Source organism: Bombus pyrosoma, linkage group LG13, assembly GCF_014825855.1.
Source record: "Bombus pyrosoma isolate SC7728 linkage group LG13, ASM1482585v1, whole genome shotgun sequence".
Classification (NCBI taxonomy): domain Eukaryota; kingdom Metazoa; phylum Arthropoda; class Insecta; order Hymenoptera; family Apidae; genus Bombus; species Bombus pyrosoma.
Window position 1 is genome coordinate 5,496,488 of NC_057782.1, and position 17,580 is coordinate 5,514,067.

Here is a 17,580-nt window from a genome sequence, read left to right on the forward strand (position 1 = left end):
AGCAACCAAAAAGCTTGATGAATTCTACAAAATGATCGTTCGTTTAAGGTTTATTAAAGAATTGAAAATCGTCTATAGAGTAGTCGAAATCCTTCAAACAATGGCTCTAAATACTTTCTCCAAGTATACAACGTCTCATTCTTTTTTCAGACGGGTTCGAGTATACCAAAGTTAAATCTCTCAACCGCCCTAATGAGCCAACCACCGCCGAATTTCGGCGTCTCTCAAGTGTCTCCAGTCTCAATGTCTGCATTGGTGTCGGCGGTCAGGTCGCCAGCAGGTGGACAGCTGCCACCTTCCGCAGGTGGTGCGCCTATGCCACCTATTCCCAACATGTCAAACATGTCTGGGATGCCACCTTTGCCGAACATGCCAGGTAGCATGCCTACGATGCCAACGATGCCAAGCATGGCAGGGCCCATCAGACGACGTATCAGTGATAAATCCGCTCTTTCCTTGGCAGGAGGTAAGGTCATCTCGTATTTTCTGTCATCTTTTAATTTCACGATTATATTCTATCTTTCACGTATTTCTGATTAGTAAGTTTCTTGTCATGGACCGGTCAGGAGTATCGAAAAATCGTGTTTGACATTGTTGAAGTTGTGCGTTCTTCCGTTTTACCTGCGATAAAGAAAGTGGTTAGCATACAAAAGATACCGGTAATCAATTTAAAAGTAATATGGATAATTGTCGATGAGATTCATTAACACTTTATTGAAAGAACCATTTTTCAAATGTGTAAGTTTAAGAGATATATGTATAAGGAAAGAAAGGATTAAAATATCGTCTTGAGAAAGGTGAAACGAAAGATATGTAAATTCAGAAATTGAATACTATTCGTAGGACTGTATGACGAGGGCACTGTAAGGCGCAGAGTAGCCGTCGATAGATCTGGAATAGATATTAACGAAGGTAACGATTTAACCAAAATTCAGTCGGGGAAACGTGCGACCCGCGAAATGCTATTTTTGTCTCGCTCGCCGATTTATTTCTCAATCTTAATCTAAAAAGATACGAATAAAGCCGTATACACTTGAGTTAACATAATTTCACTGAAGATGATAGTGAATTTATGCTCCGAATTGAGAAACAATATTTTAAAAAGCATTTCCCGGCTCGTCCTTGTCAACTATGCCCCGACGAAAAGAAAATCCTGTAGCAAATGCTCTTTACGGTCCTCTCTTGATCTCGTGCCTTTTTTCCTATCGTAAACTCTATCACACGCACAGATTTATTCACGGTAGCAACAATGTCACGTGAGCTACAGTGTTCGAAACCTTGTTGGCGACGAATCTAATAGGTACATAGAGTGCGAAAGGTGTAAAACAATTAAACCAAGAATAATAGTCAAAATAAACCAAAAAGAAAGAAAAGAATAAAATATATAAACGAGCATAAAACAAGAAACAAAAAAAAAAGAAAAGAAAAAAAAGAAAATGAACAAAAATTAATGAATTTCTAAACGTACGCCAGTTCGAACTTCTTTCTTACCGATGCTTCTGTTGTTTCCTTATTTCTTGTGCTGCCCGCCCTCCCCACCGTGTAGGGCTGCCCTACATGCTGGAGCGTGCTGGCCTTGACGTCCAACAAGGTACTGTCAACCTTCTTTCCACGCTCCTTTGGTGGCTTTAAGGATTTTCCTAAAGGGTGCACCCTTTGCATGCAGGAAGAAAACTTTCACCTCTTTCAATCCCCTTACTCCTCTTCTGCCCTGTAGAATAGAGATTCAGATACTTCAATCGTCATCCCCGATTTTCTACAAAGAGGGATGAACGAGGCTTGACAAGAAGTATCCGTTTCTATCTACCCTAAATCATATCCAATCGCTTCTTGCTTAATCTTTGATCTAGTTTTAAGAATGTCGTACATAGTTTTGATTCGATATTTGTTTTCTGAGCATGCGATCGAATACAAGCTGATCCCCTTTCGTTTCACACGAACGTCACGAATTGTTTATTTATTGTTTTGTTTGGAAAAAAGAATAGAAAAGAACTAAGTACCGCGAATTAATTTTGCAACAAAAATCAAAAATATGAACACATAACGTTTTCAAATAATGGCTTTTCTAAGAATTTTGCTGACAACCATCTCTTTAAACGGTGCTTGAAACATTAGCGTACTGCTTGTTAGTTGTAAATTTAAGTAATCATCTGAGACACGCTAAAAGAGATGGTATCGATGAATTTTCACCCCTCGGCCGCGCAAGGGTTCCGCGTAGCTCTTGCCGTTTTCATACTCATTACGTTTTGAAAAATGAAACAAGCGAAGCTTCTTGGTATATTTCAGAAATTCAACGAAATAGGGAATTTTACAAGAACGCCGATGTCAGACCGCCGTTCACGTATGCATCATTAATCAGACAGGTGAGTGAACCATTCGATACGCATTAGATATATTCCTTTAGCGTTCTGATTAATTCAGATATCGAATGAATTGTCCCCTAAGAGCGCCCCCTTTTAGATTTAATTTTCAAGGGAACACTCAAAGAAACCGGTGAGGATTACTTTACACCTCCCATCTTTGTAAAATGATAAATTGAATTTTGGGAATTCTTCTGTTTTCTTTTTTTCACAGTCGATCATCGAGTCGCCGGAGAAACAATTGACGCTGAACGAGATCTACAACTGGTTTCAAAACACATTCTGCTACTTCCGGCGCAACGCAGCAACGTGGAAGGTATATCTTTTGACTATAATAAAGGAAAAATATAACAAGCGTTAAGCAGGATGCAGAGAAATGTAAAAGATCAAAGAAAAATGAAGGTACGACGGTCATCGAATTTAAAGTTCGATTCTTTCTCGAAACGAGTGTTTCAGTTCATTCGAATATTCGAATATCGAACATTCAATCTCGTTTCAGAAGAACGATTCGAGGATGTTATTTTATTATAGAAGCGATCAAGTTGAATTATAAAAATCTTCGCCGTAAATAATTGATCGGAAGCGTGAAAATATCGGGAAAATTTCGTCAAAACGTCCTCGAACGATTCGGATGCAAAAATCCGCCGCGCTGCCATGCATTTAGGAAGTCTAAAATAATTTTCTCCTCTAAATGGATGAACTCAGCGTGGCACGAGTTATGCAACGTTTGATTGCAAGTCACAAAGACGAAATGACTGGTCGTGCAATTTGCATTTACGAGCAGATTAAGCTGAATGCGTTTTAACTAGAAAGGATGAGCTTTCAAGAATCTCAGATAATCTTACGTATTAATTTGAATTAACAGGCTAAGTGATGTGCCAAGCAGACGAGCTGGTAACGATAATTGTGTTGCTTTCCCGATTTAAGGGAGAGACTCGGTAACATGTGAAATATTACATCGTATTGCGATTCGTTTGTCATTTATCAGAATGATTTCTGTTTTTCCATCGTATCTTTTCTTAGCCAGCAGTCTTGCAGCCCGTAATTAAAATCTTCTTGGGAGACTGTTACTCTAATTAGGACTTAGCAATGATCTGACACAATATTGCAATAATATAATTTTTGACTGAAATCATACGGCGATAAATCACAATTAAATCGTAATATGATAACATATGATACGCTTGTTGGCAAGAGTGCGCGCGCGCGTGTGTTTTTTGCGTGTGTGCGAGTGAGCGTGGAAGTAATCGACGTTTGCCATGAAGCTTCGCCTCGCATGGTTATGTGTATCTGAAAATTTTCAAAGCAACCACAGGTTTAACATCGGCTATCACACAGAGAGGAGGCAGCCAGATTCAACGTCACAGGATCCACGTTTTCCACGTCAGCGGAGGTCGTAACCTTCGGCGCGATCTTCTCGTACAGTTCTTCCTAAATTTCTTACACCTATATACTTTTTTCATTTTTTTCTGATTTTCCTTTTCTTTTTTTTTTTTTTTTTACTTCTTTTGGAATTTTGTACGGCCCTGCGGCATGTATGATTGTTGTCGTTGCCCCTAGACTTAGATGACTAGCTGTGCATTAACGATAAAGGAATGCCACATTATACCGTGTATCTTTCGATTAATCGTTTTGGTTCGTTATGTCCTCTTACGGCCTTGTCATTGCGCGACCATCGCCGGGTATCCTTTGCTACTCACACACGACGTTACTTACTAATTCACTCATCAATCAGTTTCTCGGTTTTTCCCGGTGCTTTCCTGTTCTGTTCGAGCGGTTCGTTTGAGCCGTTTCTTAAAATTCAAGTTAGAGACAGGCTGCCACTTTAAATTTTCCACGATTTTATTTTCTACTAGCGCGTATTATTATTCCTGCTAATTATTACAGTCGGAGTGCATTAAAGTGATAGCCTGCAAGATATAGACATGTTCCTTCACAAAAAGACACGATACAGCTTGTCTAAATCAGAGCCAACAGAGATAATAGAGAAAGAGTCTCGTAATCCTTTACCTTCTCCGAGACAGACAAGAAAATCTCATCCATCCTCGTCTCATCTCAGCGTGTATCGGTTGTATCACCATCATCATCGTCGTCATCGTCGCCATCGTTGTCTTCGTCGTCGTCGTCGTCGTCGTCGTCGCCGTCGTCGTCGTCGTCGTCGTCGTCGTCGTCATCCGACGCCGGGGATGACGGAATGCCGCCTGTATTAAAAAAAAAAAAAGAAAAGAAAAGCCAAAAAAGATACAGAAAAATTACACGCCATCGAATCGTGTTCCCCGATCGACAGCCGGCCTCGCGATTGAGTTGGCTTCGTTCGTTTTTTGCGTTGCTTATTTAGTCTGTGTATTATTTTGTATAGAACGCAGTGCGACACAACCTGTCTCTCCACAAATGTTTCATGCGAGTCGAAAACGTGAAAGGCGCCGTATGGACGGTGGACGAAGTGGAGTTTTACAAGAGACGTCCTCAACGCGCTTGCAGCACGACCGGGTACGTTGCCCCCGTCCCACCGACAAAAAAAAATTCTACTGCCGCGTTTTTTATACTCTTTACTACGTCTCTATAGATCTATTTACCTCTATATATATATTTACGACATATATTATATATATATCTTATTTATCTTTTTCTATCTTTTTCTATCGATATATTCATTATAATAATCTTCCCCCTTGGTACCCCCTCTCAAAATGGTTCTACCAACAACAAAAACCGGTTTCAGACCACAATCCGAAATAATCGGCCTCGGTCGCATCCTGTCTCTTTATATCTTCTTCTCCTTACGTCCCTTGTGTTCCCCCCTCTTTGTTTTTTAATATAATAATATATATATATTTTTATATTTCTAAATATTCTTCTGTCTTCTGTCTTTTTACATATTTATATAGATATTTATATAGATATATTTATACAATACTCTCTCACTTATTCGCTTTTACTCTCTAATTACATACTCGTACCGCTAACCCCATTTTCCCACGCCCATTCATGTTTATACTTGTCAAGTTTTTTACTATCTTTTTAACTTTTATATATATATTAATATACGTCTTTTTATACATTTTTATATATATACATTATATATATATATATCGATATTTCTATATATACATTTATAAATATTTAATAGTGTTTAATATTCTATTTTTTATATGTATACATATTTATATATATAGCTTCTTTTATATATATATATTCACGTATTTTTCATAGCTATTTATATATATATACATATTAATAAGGTTTTTTTAATCTGTGTACGCTCGCATAACGCGTGCGTGCGCAAGCCTCATATGTATGTATACGCACATACACGCACGCTCTTCTGTGCATTTGTTTATCTGTGTACGATATATATATTTCTTGATTACCTACATATCGTGCCCTATCCTCACTTTTTTAAATACGTATATACCTAGTATATCTGTAGGTATGTTTCCAGACCTTTTGTGTACCTCATGCGTGCGCATTTCTCATACGTATAGATTTGTGTGCGTGTGTGTATATATAAACCATTTCTTTTTTCTCATACACCTGTGTACGCCATGATAATCTGTATTATCTGTAATTCGCTTGCGTCGTTTGTCCGTACGTCTGTCTCTGCTAACATCGTTCTTCCCGAGATACAATCGTTCAAATTTCATTCTTCTAAAAAACCAACGCACATACCAAATTTCGTGTATTTCATAGAACGCGCGGAAACTTTGATCTTTTAAAATTGAATGATTAAAAAAGGCGAATGTTCTTTTCCTCTTGCACAATTTTAAACTCAGTTTCTCAAGAAAATCCTTATCCACGAATAGGAAAAATAGAGAAAGATAGAATTCCTTTTCACGAATTGTACTCGGGAAATTAGCTTTGTATTGTGTTTGGTCCCTCGTGCGTGTGATTTTTTTACTTGCCCGTCTCTCGTGTGCGATGGTAGCCGTCAGTATGAAGTGTGAGAACGTGTTGAAAGGATGCGTGTTCGAAGATCGTGAAATTCGACGATGAGGTGGAGGAGAAGGAGGAGGAAAGGAGCAGACGGGAGTGATTGTGCGAATGTGGCCGACTTCATTTTGCTCTTGTGTGAAAGAGTACCGTAGAAAACCGTGGTGTGTGCTTTTTAACAAGCATGTGGGCTTTGCAGCGACTAACCGACCGAGAATTGGCAGGGCCAAAGTCTCTCTGGCCCGAGTCTAGTCTCGAATACCCGGAAGCCGGATGCGGGATATGCCAGTGCAGAGTGAGAACCGCTGAATTGCACTTGGTCAGGTAGTGAGAGGAAAATCGTCTTACTACGTATATTACTTTACGTTTGTTTTTTTATTCTCTACCCCCTTCTTTGCGAGTCTGTGCTGTCTTTGTTATTCTCTGGGACGCCGGGATTCGATCGAGTCGGGGGCCCTTGCTCGATCATCGAATCCCTACTGGGTAGGAGAGGACGACGAGGCTAATTACGAGCTATTAACGGCTCGTGATCTCGTCTCACGTTTTTACGAGATAATACGACACGTGCATGAGATCGAGAGTCGCGATCGTTTTACGTTCGAGAAACGGTCGTGCCACTCGAGGGCAACGTTTTTCGTTAGACGCTTTAAGAACGTACGCAGAAAGGAGAAGAGCGTAGAGCTCAGCAGAATAATTGCCAAAAAAAAAAAAAAAGGAAAAACGAAAGACAAAAGGAAAATCGAAACGAAAAAAAAGTAGAAGCTAGAAAGGGAAGGAAACGTAACCAAAAACCAAACGAAATAAGTTTCAACAGCAACAAGCAGAAACAACCTTTATCTTTTTTACTCTCTTTTTCTCTATTTCTTGGTGGTCTTGTCTGTGTATACAGAACGCGATCCGCACCAATCTATCATTGCACAAGTGTTTTGTGCGCTATGAGGACGACTTCGGGTCATTCTGGATGGTGGACGACGCCGAGTTCGTAAAGCGGCGGCATCTGTCCCGCGGCCGCCCCAGGAAATATGACCCAACCCCATCACCCACTCCACCCCACCTCTCCGCACAGTAAGCACTACCACTTTTTAGAATTCTGCTGGCTGGCTGGCGCGACGTTCTGACCTTACCGCGGTATTCTCTTGTAACGCGGCGACCGGGACGTTTTCGCTTGGTCGTTGCCTACATGAACGAACCACTAAACGCCCTCTCGAACTGCTGCCTTTGTCGTTCAATCGCCAATCAAACGACCATTCACGCTATCTTCCATTATCTGTTACACAATAAAAAGAAAAAGAAACAAAAGATTCATTTCTACTTTAATAACGTTGGACGTTATTCGCGTGAAACGAGAATTATAGGAAAGTATATCGTTCGTGAATAAATTATACGTCCTGTCTGACGCAAAGCGGCTCATTCTACTTACTTAGCAGTTATCGCGCTCTTCGTGCAATCCTCTACATTGGAATTTCGAATATAACTCGTTGGAAAATGACTTCCAAGGCAGCAGGGAGTGGCTGTAAGCAGTTTATCCAATCCCTAGGAAACGAATTCCGCATCATGCCTGCCTCGAACGCCCTTAGAAATCCGTCTCCTCAGAAACCTAAGGATAAGTAGTATCCGTTCAAACCTTCCTTGATCTTCATCAGAGGTGCGCAATGTGCCATAGACTGGAACAAGAATGTTTTATTAACGCGTAATGTAACCTTCTTGGGTAATTTGGAACGAATGAAAAAGAGGAAGGAATGTCGGTTGCGTCCAATGTAAACGCAGGGGGGCAGGCAAGCTTTCGTCCAATTAAAATTTACAGCTGGTGCTTGTTAACGTTTAAATCTGCGCACCTCTGCTTGTGACGTCCAAAACAGCCCTCATATAGTACATCCCCGTATACGTCTCACTAGTACCGTAGCCCGAGGCTCTAGCACACCCGAGAGAGCTTAAATCCTGGACGATCCTGCAGGAGCCCAGCCACAGGACGATTGGTCCGTGCTGCAGGATCTCTGATGTGTTTAGTGGTTGCTCGCATGGATAATCAAGGATCCTAATATTCGTTCCCATAAGAATTAAAACAAAAAAAAAAAAGAATAAGAAAAAATACAGAAAAAAGAAAAAGAATCCCCCGTAAGACTATCCTTACCACTGATAAAAAAAAAAAACACTGTGCTTATAATTGTATGGTGCTTACGTAGTGGCGTTTGCAGTGTCTTGGGAGAATGTGAAAGTGTTTGCGTGGATAAACGTTTCGTTACCCTTCATTTTCAGATTTTTCTCCCTCTGTTTCGCTGTACAAGCTGGTTTACGATACGGCATCGCCATTAATTTCCTCTCATTTTTTTGTTTCCTTTTTTTGGTTTCGTTCGTTCGCAACGACCGTGCGTGAACGAAACGTTTGTTGTATCGTTTTGGGTTTTTTCTTCTACTTCTTCTTTTTTTTCTGTTCTTTTTTCTTTTCGTGTTTCGCTATTTTCAAAGAAACAGGCTGTAGCGTAGTAATAGATAGCGCAAATAAGTTGACGATAGAGTTCGTAAAGGGAAGGTGAAGCGCTTTTGCGTCATTTTCTTTTTTAATTAGCGTTTAATGAGAGGAGGCGTTGTTGAAGTATGTGTTTAGTTTATTTTTTAATGCCTCTGTCTCTCTATCTCTGTTACGGCGTTCACCGTTTTCTCTATTTCTGTTCCGCCTTTAGAACGCTTTTTCAACGTGAGAATGGTTTTCGGTGTGACTGATAATGTGTGTCAGGGCTACTCGCGCATGTGTAAATTGTGTAAATTAAGCGTCACAAACTGCAAAAAAAAAAAGATATCTCGGATGATACGGAATTCTCCATTCATCGCTACGACCACTCTCTTCTAACTCAAGGTACCTCACCGTTAACGTACTAACTTTGCAACTTCCGGTAATTTTTCTCTACTGTTTTAATCATCATCTTTTTAAACATTTTTTAACGTATTTTCTATTTCTCTCTTTTTATATACTCTCTTACACACTTCCAACTTTTCCTCTCTACTACTACTATATTACTTCTTTCTTCTCTTTCACTCTACTCTACTACTACAACTTTCTTCTCTTTACTTACTGCGCTCTTGGTCACTTGATAAACGGCTCTAGGCATTCTTTTGATTCTTTCTATATTTTTCTTCGCATGCAACCAATCTCTCTTGCAATCGTCACGTCGTGCTTGAACTTCGAATAAACGCGATATCTGTCGAATCCACTTGGAATATATTTTTTTATCGCTTTATCGTTTGCAAGAGAAAGCCTACTTTTTTCATACGACATTCGTCGTTTGGAAAAAGTATCATGTTTCTCGGTCGGCACTCGATGCCTGAACTTTCACGAAGGATTTCGATGGAAACCATAAAAGGGTAAGCACAGGTAAGCCTAAGAGCCGTTTACAAGCAACGACGTCGTTTCGTACGATAAAAATGTCGATGTATAATTTATTTCTAATTAGAGGAAAGGTTATATATGATATAACGAAACGGGAGCGCTATTTTTCGCAATTTTCCTCTATATTTTTTATCTTAACCTCGCTCAATCTCAACCGAGCAGATCGTTGGACGAGTGAGGAACGTAACCGGTAAATAGGTAAGGGTTTTCGAACTCTCTTTTCCATTCTTTTTTTATCACATTTTTACTATATATTATATATACGTGTGTACATTTTTTCATATTATACTTCTCTCTTTCTCACTTTCCATTTTCTCTATTTCTCTTTCTCTTTCTATTATACCTTTACATATTGAAACTCGATCACACGTGCACACATTGTACACACAAGCTCTATCTTTACCCGCCCCGTATCCCCGTACCCTTACCCCTTGACCTGAAACCTTTAAATTCTCGAGAAAAGAAATTTATTCCACCCGTATACATCGACACAAACTTTAATAAAAAAAATTATATATATATATTTAAGAAAAACGTGCTTATATACACGCGTTTCTATTTCAGGAAATTATCGATAGGCGAATCTCGACGATTACTAATAGAAATTTTCTCTCTCGATATGTAGGGGTGTCCCGTCAAAAAGTCCAACCCTGACGCACAGCCCGACAATGTACGGTGACGCATTAAATGCCAATCTCCAGGTAACTGTCTAAAAAATACAAGCAATTCCTTTTTTTTTTTTTTCGTTAAATTAACGTGGATTAATTGAAATCAATACATGACATAACGTATCTTTCGTAGTTTCAACGATTAGGTAAAGGAACGGAATATTCGTGACTAACCATCTAATGCAATTTGAGTATTTCCAGGCGGCACTCGGGGACTCTAATATGGGATTTCTAAACAACTCGATGTGCACGTCGACGACAACGAGTCCCGATAAGGAGCACGTGTTAGCCCATAACGATCTAATGTGAGTGAGTCTTTAACGTGCTAAGTTTACGTTCCTCTTTCCAACATGCCGAATCACTATTTCTACTCCGATCCTTCGAAATTATCGTTCATAAATGACCGAATATTTGCGAATTTTTAAACAAGATATCCATGACAAAATCTTAAGAACACAGAATAATTTTGTCTTACGATATTAGATGTCTTTCTTGGATAAAAGAAATAAAGTTTCTTCTCGATTATTAATAATGGAAATACATAAGGCATAATCTGCTGTCGTACCAATTTCGCTGAAAATCAATTAATTTGTGATTTAGTAAATCAACGATGCGTTAATATACGCGATATCGAACCTTGTTAGATAAATTTCATTTTGCAATTGCAATACTCGTACTCGTGTAATTTTGTAACTTCTCGTTCAACGCTTACCATAGTGGAGAAAAGAAAGTTTAAAATTGATTTTCACATATATACAGCCCTCGTGAAATATGTTAACGCGCTGTTTCACTTGTTCTATACGTCCTTACGTGTATCACATACGGTACTGTACATTATCACGGTTACGAAATTGTACTTAAAGATTTTTAATTAAATAAGGAAAAACAAAGATGGTTCAAGGAATATAACAAGAAAAATAGTACTTTGATTTTCTTCGATTTGGTAGATAGAACGTTTTGATTAAAAAAAGACGTATGAGTATTGGTAACTTCTGTACTCGACATTCTTCATCGTATTGGTAATATCGCACTGGCTCGTAAAAGTATCTAAGTCTCATAATCAACGTAATTCCATTTTAACCAATTATTTCCCTACCAACTACCTTGTAAATCTCCTTTCTAACGCGTTACTCAAACCCTCGTAATTCCAAACAGCCGAGAAACATTTCATCCAGTCGCGTTAATGAAAAAAGCCGACGATGAAAAAAACTCAAACCTGATCCCGCTAACCAAAAAGACAGCTTCCAAAAAAGATAGCGTCCCGAGGAAGATGGTGTCGGCATACGTAACCGAGCAGTTTCTCCGCAAAATCGACAGGTCACCGTTGGATGAACCAGCCGTGCACATAAAGCAGGAGGGTCAGAGCCCGGAGGGGGGCAAGCTCACGAGATTAATAAAACGAGAACTGGTTGACGCGCCGGCGGAGCAAGAGGGTGAAGAGGATCAGGTGGACGAGAGGGAGTATCCCGAGAGTCACGGGCACGATTCAGGACAGGACGAAGACATGGCCGAGGACCTGTCGATGGCGCCCGACATAATGACCCCGGAAGATCAGATCGAGGCGTAGTATCGTTCCTCGAGGAACGAATAGGTTCGAGCTGTCGCGTCGAAGTACGATCGTGATGGAAGAACGAGAAGAAGTAGCTTCTCTTCCTCGTCGATCGATGGCCAAGACCAGGGAAGCCAGAGGCGCGAATAATAATAATAATACTAATAATAATAATAATATGTAAGATGAACGAAGAGGGAAAAAGGAAGGTGTACGAAGAAGTGAAGAAGGAAAAAAAAATTGACGAAGATGAAGAAGAAGAAGAGGAAGACTCCGAAGAAGACGATGAAGGCCCCTAGGACCACCCAGCCCTCCACTCCTCCTTCGTAAGAGAATCCCCATTTATCATATCCAAGGCCGTGATACGTTTTATCGAGCGGCCCTTTAAAGGTAAAGGCAAAAGAGGAAGAAAGAATTAAAAAAATTAAAGAATATGAAACGTACTACTACTGTGTGCGTGATCGATCGCGACGAAACGTCGAAACGAGAATCGGCGAATATCGTGATATAGGCGGCGCGATCATTCGATCCATATCCTTACTCAAGCAATTGCGAACAACGATTGTATTTTCTGTTCTTCAATTCCGTTTCATTTCGGAACCGCGTATATATCTCTATATACATATATATATATATATATAAAATATATATACATATACATATAACACTCTCTCTCTCTCTTTCTCTCTCTCTCTTTCTCTCTCTCTCTCTCTCTTTCTCCTTCGTGTACATTGCATTAGCCAGTAAACCGAATAAGGGCGAAAAGAAACGAATTGCATCCGCGATCTCGCTCATAACGTCTCGGCGGATAATGTTAATCGATAATTCTTTAACGAACACACGAGAAAAAGAAAAGAGGGAAGACAGTGCTATCTATAGTCCCCGAGTAGTCCTCGCTCGTTTTCTACTTTCGTTATCGCGCCGGTGCTTACGTGTACGACTGCGTTTCTGCGTGTACTAATCGCGTCTATCTATTTTTTGGACCAATTCGAAGATACAGTAGATCCATCCTGATCGAATAAAAATTAATTTTAAAATTAAGAAGACAGATCACGTAAAGATCTCTACTCTTTATGGGAGAAATCACGTTTGACTTAGTCGAAATTTATTAGTTGCAAAAAAGAAAAAAAAAAGAAATGAAAAGGAAAGGAGAAAAAGAGACGCGTTGAATGGAACACGCAGAACGTCTCAAAGATAATAATAAGAATGGCGAACAGATAGAGAAGGCTGGAATTAAGTTTAAGGAATAAATAACGAAGCTGTGGTGATAGCAGTGTTCTGGGTACGCGCGGGAGTGACTGACGCTTTAGTCTTAAATATATCGTTCGTGGTAAATTAGGAATTTCGCGAGTATCAAAAGTCCTCCGACGTGATTCTAAAGGAAAAGGTACTTTCCCTTATATCAGACAACCTAAGCTTAAGAAAAACGTGTGCCGAGTATGAAACACGGCCGCGATCCCGGCGTACTCGTTCGCTGCTCTGTTGCTAATCACTGTATAGTTTAGGGGAAATTAAATGTAAGTAGTGTCGTAAACGATCGGCGATCATAGACGTCGAGATAGAACGTACACGCTCGTGCTAACGATTTTCATCATTTTACCCATTAGATATTTCATCGTTCGGACCTTTCAAGGGATAAATAACGAGTGATTGAAAATAAAATAAATTAAATAAAAAAAAAAATCGATCGAGCGATGATGAAAGTTTAGTAAACGAGATCGAGGACGGTCGAGGGGGCAAACGAAAAATGATGGGATAATAATAATAATAAAAAAAGCAAAAAAAATGAAGAAAGCGGATGCCGTGTGTGGACGCACTTATAAATAAATTAAATTATCATGTATGCATATACATATACATATATTAATACGTATACGTATCTCGGAAATTATAAGGAAATTAGATGTCGATGGCCCTGTTCTCCGTTTTCTATCCAACAGATCCTTGAGACAAACCCTCATTGAACCTTAACCTTTCCCTAAACCCGCGTAATCATGCTCGGTTCCGAATTTTTAGGAAATGGGACTGCGTCCAATTTTCCTGGACGGTAACTGTCGCGTCCAAAAATCGAAAGAACGAGGAAAATAAATGTTTGGGGGGCCGTTACTCGTCGATCTTCGAGCCCCTGGATACATACACGTTCACACTCACAAACACACACGCGCATATACATATACATAAACAGAGAAGTTTAAACGAAAGCGTGCTCAGGTCGGTACGAAAAGAAATTTTTGCCGAAGGCAACTCGTTCGCGAGTCGCCTGCTATCGAATCTAATTTATTATTTCAATGGTCGTTGACGTCACTAAATGTATGTAAAAATCGTGCGTGCCGTTTTTAATAGCGTCGCAGCGACCGGGAGACGATCGTGTGTGTGATATTATTCCGTTCGACCTGTAGCCATATATACACGGATGGTCTATACGTTTGTTTGTAATATTTTTGTAAATTAATTCGTTCCCGGGAACGTGTAGATAGGTTTAGAAGAATCGGGGATCCGTTACATTGTCAGGGTATTAATTGCTCGACGTAAGAGACTCTTCCTGAGTCGCTGTGGCGATTTGTGTTTAGCGTGTCAGTGACGAAGAATCGCGAGAAAAAAATAGGATAGGGGGCGGGGGGGGGGGAGGAGTGTTCGATCGTTCTCAGCATTTATCGAGCGACAGTAATCGTAAAAATCCCATCGATCGATATTGTCTTTCTGATATCTTTACCGTTTTATTTTCGTTAGAAAGATATTAATCTCGAGACGTCCATATTAGATCGACTCTAATTAGTAATATTAGCACGGCGAGAAGCATCGTGTCAATTTTTTATTAGCTCGGAATAAAATTCGTTCAATTTATTTCAAACTCATCGATCGTGTCGCTCGATTATCTGGAAATTAAACGAGACACAGTAGTCGCGATTATAGTTTCGTTTTTCTTTCTTTCTTTCTTTCTTTTTTTTTTCTTTTTTTCTTTCTTTGCAATTTGTCGATTCGTTCATTCCTGCGTGTTAGATACTCTGTCCATTCCTCATGTAACATAGTTAGCTTTTAGGACAAAAGTTAAGTTTCGCCCACGCGTATTATTTCATAATAATTGCCCTGTACGAGACATCCTTCGATTTTCTATTCTAATCCGGATCCATCATCATCATTCGACATCCGTAACTCTCGTTCGCGAGTGATCAGACAGTCTGATTAGAGAGAGAAAGGGATCAAGCGTGGAACGAGCGTGTATGCGAGTGTGTGTAGTTGTCGCGTGCGTCATCGAACATTGGATGCCAAAGAAAACGAAGACGTTAGTGAAAAATAAGAGAAAATGTAATAGGGAAACAGTGAAAAAGAAAAGACGTTTATAAGAGAAAAGTGTTCATGGAGAAAGTGAAATGTATCGCGTATGACCGGTGCCGTTTTGGGCTCGCTTTCACGTAATGCTACTATTACTAATCTAAGACTACATGTATTGTGTATAATGGATTTAAGGACACGATATAACATAGAAAGACTCTCCTGTAAATAGTTGGAAGAAAAATGGAACATTGTCGAGGCATTAGGGATTTGCGAATATTGCGTCACTCTGCGAATGAATGAGTTTATCGATAGTGTGCTATATAAAAGTCTATATATATAAATATAAATATAATTATAAATACACACACGAAGGAACACAACACACTATACACACGTACAATGCGTTGCGCGTATCTCCCGGCTGCATTTAATTTTTATTTTTAAAGTCACGAATTTCCGAAGAAAAGAAAGAAAAGTGAAAAACAAAGAAAAAACGACGACCGTTGTTGATTCTCACGAGCTGGCAGCTCGAACAGAAGACACTTTCTCGTTTTATCGTATCACGATTGGTCGTGTCGCGAATAAAAGATGAATGGTCAAGCGAAATAAAAGGAGAGAGAGAAAAAAAAAAGAAAAGAAAAGAACAAAGAAAATTTATGAAAAGATGGAGGACGTTTGATCGATCGATTTCGTATAGATACGAAGTTATTTAAAGTCGATTCACGTAGCACGAAGATCGTGATTATTTCATTTCACGAATGTTTCTTTTTTTTTATGTATAGTAGCCGCTGTTACCTTGCGAATAATTCTATATTGTACATGTTTAAACGTTCCCTGTTATGTTTGTTGTATATTTCGAATAGGTCTGTAAAGTAAAGTGAATTAACGAATGTTCGAATTTTTTTGTACGGCCGTAGGAAAGACGGGATTTAGCGTTACTATATTCACTGGTTCATCGAGATCTTCACATTTTATCGGCCAGATAATACTTCGCCTAGCGATTTATATTTCTTTGTTTTTCTACGTCGATAAATGAAAAAGATGAATCTTTTCGTCGCGTTCGTTGTGTTACGAAGTAATGACGAACCAGCGCGATCATATCAAATTAAAGGTATCGAGTGAACAGTGCTGAATCGATATTTTCGTTCGCTGAATGTTTCTTTCGTATAGATTCGAACGCTTTATATAGTAGTTATATAAAAAAGAAAAAAAAAAAGAATACGGTATCGCTATTTTCTACAAAAAAATCAATTCGCGAATTGAAATCATTGTTTTATAAAGTGTTCCCCATTGCGTGTGTTCACTTAAAATTTCCGCGAAAAAACACATGGCCGAATGGAAATTGCTTGGATCATTGGGACATGCGAAGAAAAATCTATTTTTTAATAGAAGAAGAAAAAGTGGAAAAAGTATGAAAAAACGACGTATACAGGAAACGCGTTCGAGTTTAGAACTTTCTTGTTCCTCGAACGATTTTTCGAATTGTTCAGTATTATCCTGTGCCGTATGAAAAACGAGGAAGTTCTTTATAAAAAAAAAAAAATAAAAAAGAAATCTGCAAAGATCCGTGCTCTTTAGCTCATTTGAAAATTTCTAGGAGACCCTATCTGTCTGGATTTATTTTATTAAGTATTGTATAATAAGTTGCCTTGTAAAAATGTACCGATTTTACCGAGAAATTAAATGTGTTACTAAAAGAAAACCAATCCCTGAACTGTTTCATCGACCTTTTTTTTCAATAAAAAAAAGGTAGCGAGATAGCAATTTATCGATTTATAAGTAGTCGTAATTGTAAGTAACGAGAGTTATCATTTTCACTGTACTTTCTTTGTATAAGACTGACATCGTTTGTATATGCTTACAAAGGGAAAAAGAAAGATATGATCTTGTTAGGTACGTCAAGATTTATACACGTAAATTAATGTGTCTACGATTATATGTGTTTAGATCACAGAAGGACTTATATCATACTGTAAATAGAACACTTAAGAAATCGCATTTTCTAGCTCGAATTAAGCTTTAGAATTAAGTCTTTATCTAATAGAATCGTCTTGAAAAGAATATACATACTTAATAAAACAGCAATTCGTGAACATGAGGATCCAAAGCTGTCTAAACTGTTTGTTTCCGAATTCCTTGTTTGTCATATTTAAATAAAAGAATTGCAAACAATTAGTAATCCGTTAAATTCTTTCGTCAAATATTGTAATCTCCTTTCAGTCGGTTTCTTTGCATAAGTTTCTTTAAACGAGCTGACGTTATCTATTACTGTATGTTAACTTACGATTATGGAATTCAAACCACTTGTTAGTATTATCATTATCGTATTTCATTACAATAAAAATATTTTCATCTTTTTTATTTTTCCATAAATTTGTTACCATCTGTCGATTTATGTTGCTCTCTGTTGGT

General features: G+C 38.8%; 1 protein-coding gene across 30 annotated transcripts in view; it reads left to right on the forward strand.

Annotated features, from left to right (window-relative positions):
* The window catches only part of LOC122574326 (forkhead box protein P1-like), a 247,811-nt gene extending 230,941 nt beyond the window's left edge, over window positions 1–16,870 (forward strand). For 20 of the 30 annotated variants that reach the window (XM_043741795.1, XM_043741801.1, XM_043741793.1 and 17 more), the window contains 8 exons: window positions 151–466; window positions 844–912; window positions 2,287–2,363; window positions 2,575–2,676; window positions 7,180–7,355; window positions 10,301–10,376; window positions 10,536–10,648; window positions 11,661–16,870. In XM_043741795.1, the coding sequence (XP_043597730.1) occupies window positions 151–466; window positions 844–912; window positions 2,287–2,363; window positions 2,575–2,676; window positions 7,180–7,355; window positions 10,301–10,376; window positions 10,536–10,648; window positions 11,661–11,910 (1,179 nt within the window). In that variant the 3' untranslated portion in view covers window positions 11,911–16,870. Of the gene's footprint in view, window positions 1–150; window positions 467–843; window positions 913–1,546; window positions 1,592–2,286; window positions 2,364–2,574; window positions 2,677–4,719; window positions 4,851–7,179; window positions 7,356–10,300; window positions 10,377–10,535; window positions 10,649–11,660 lie in introns of those variants that run through there. The other 10 variants (XM_043741780.1, XM_043741782.1, XM_043741784.1 and 7 more) reach the window with 7 other exon arrangements.
* The last annotated feature ends 710 nt before the right edge of the window (window positions 16,871–17,580 follow it).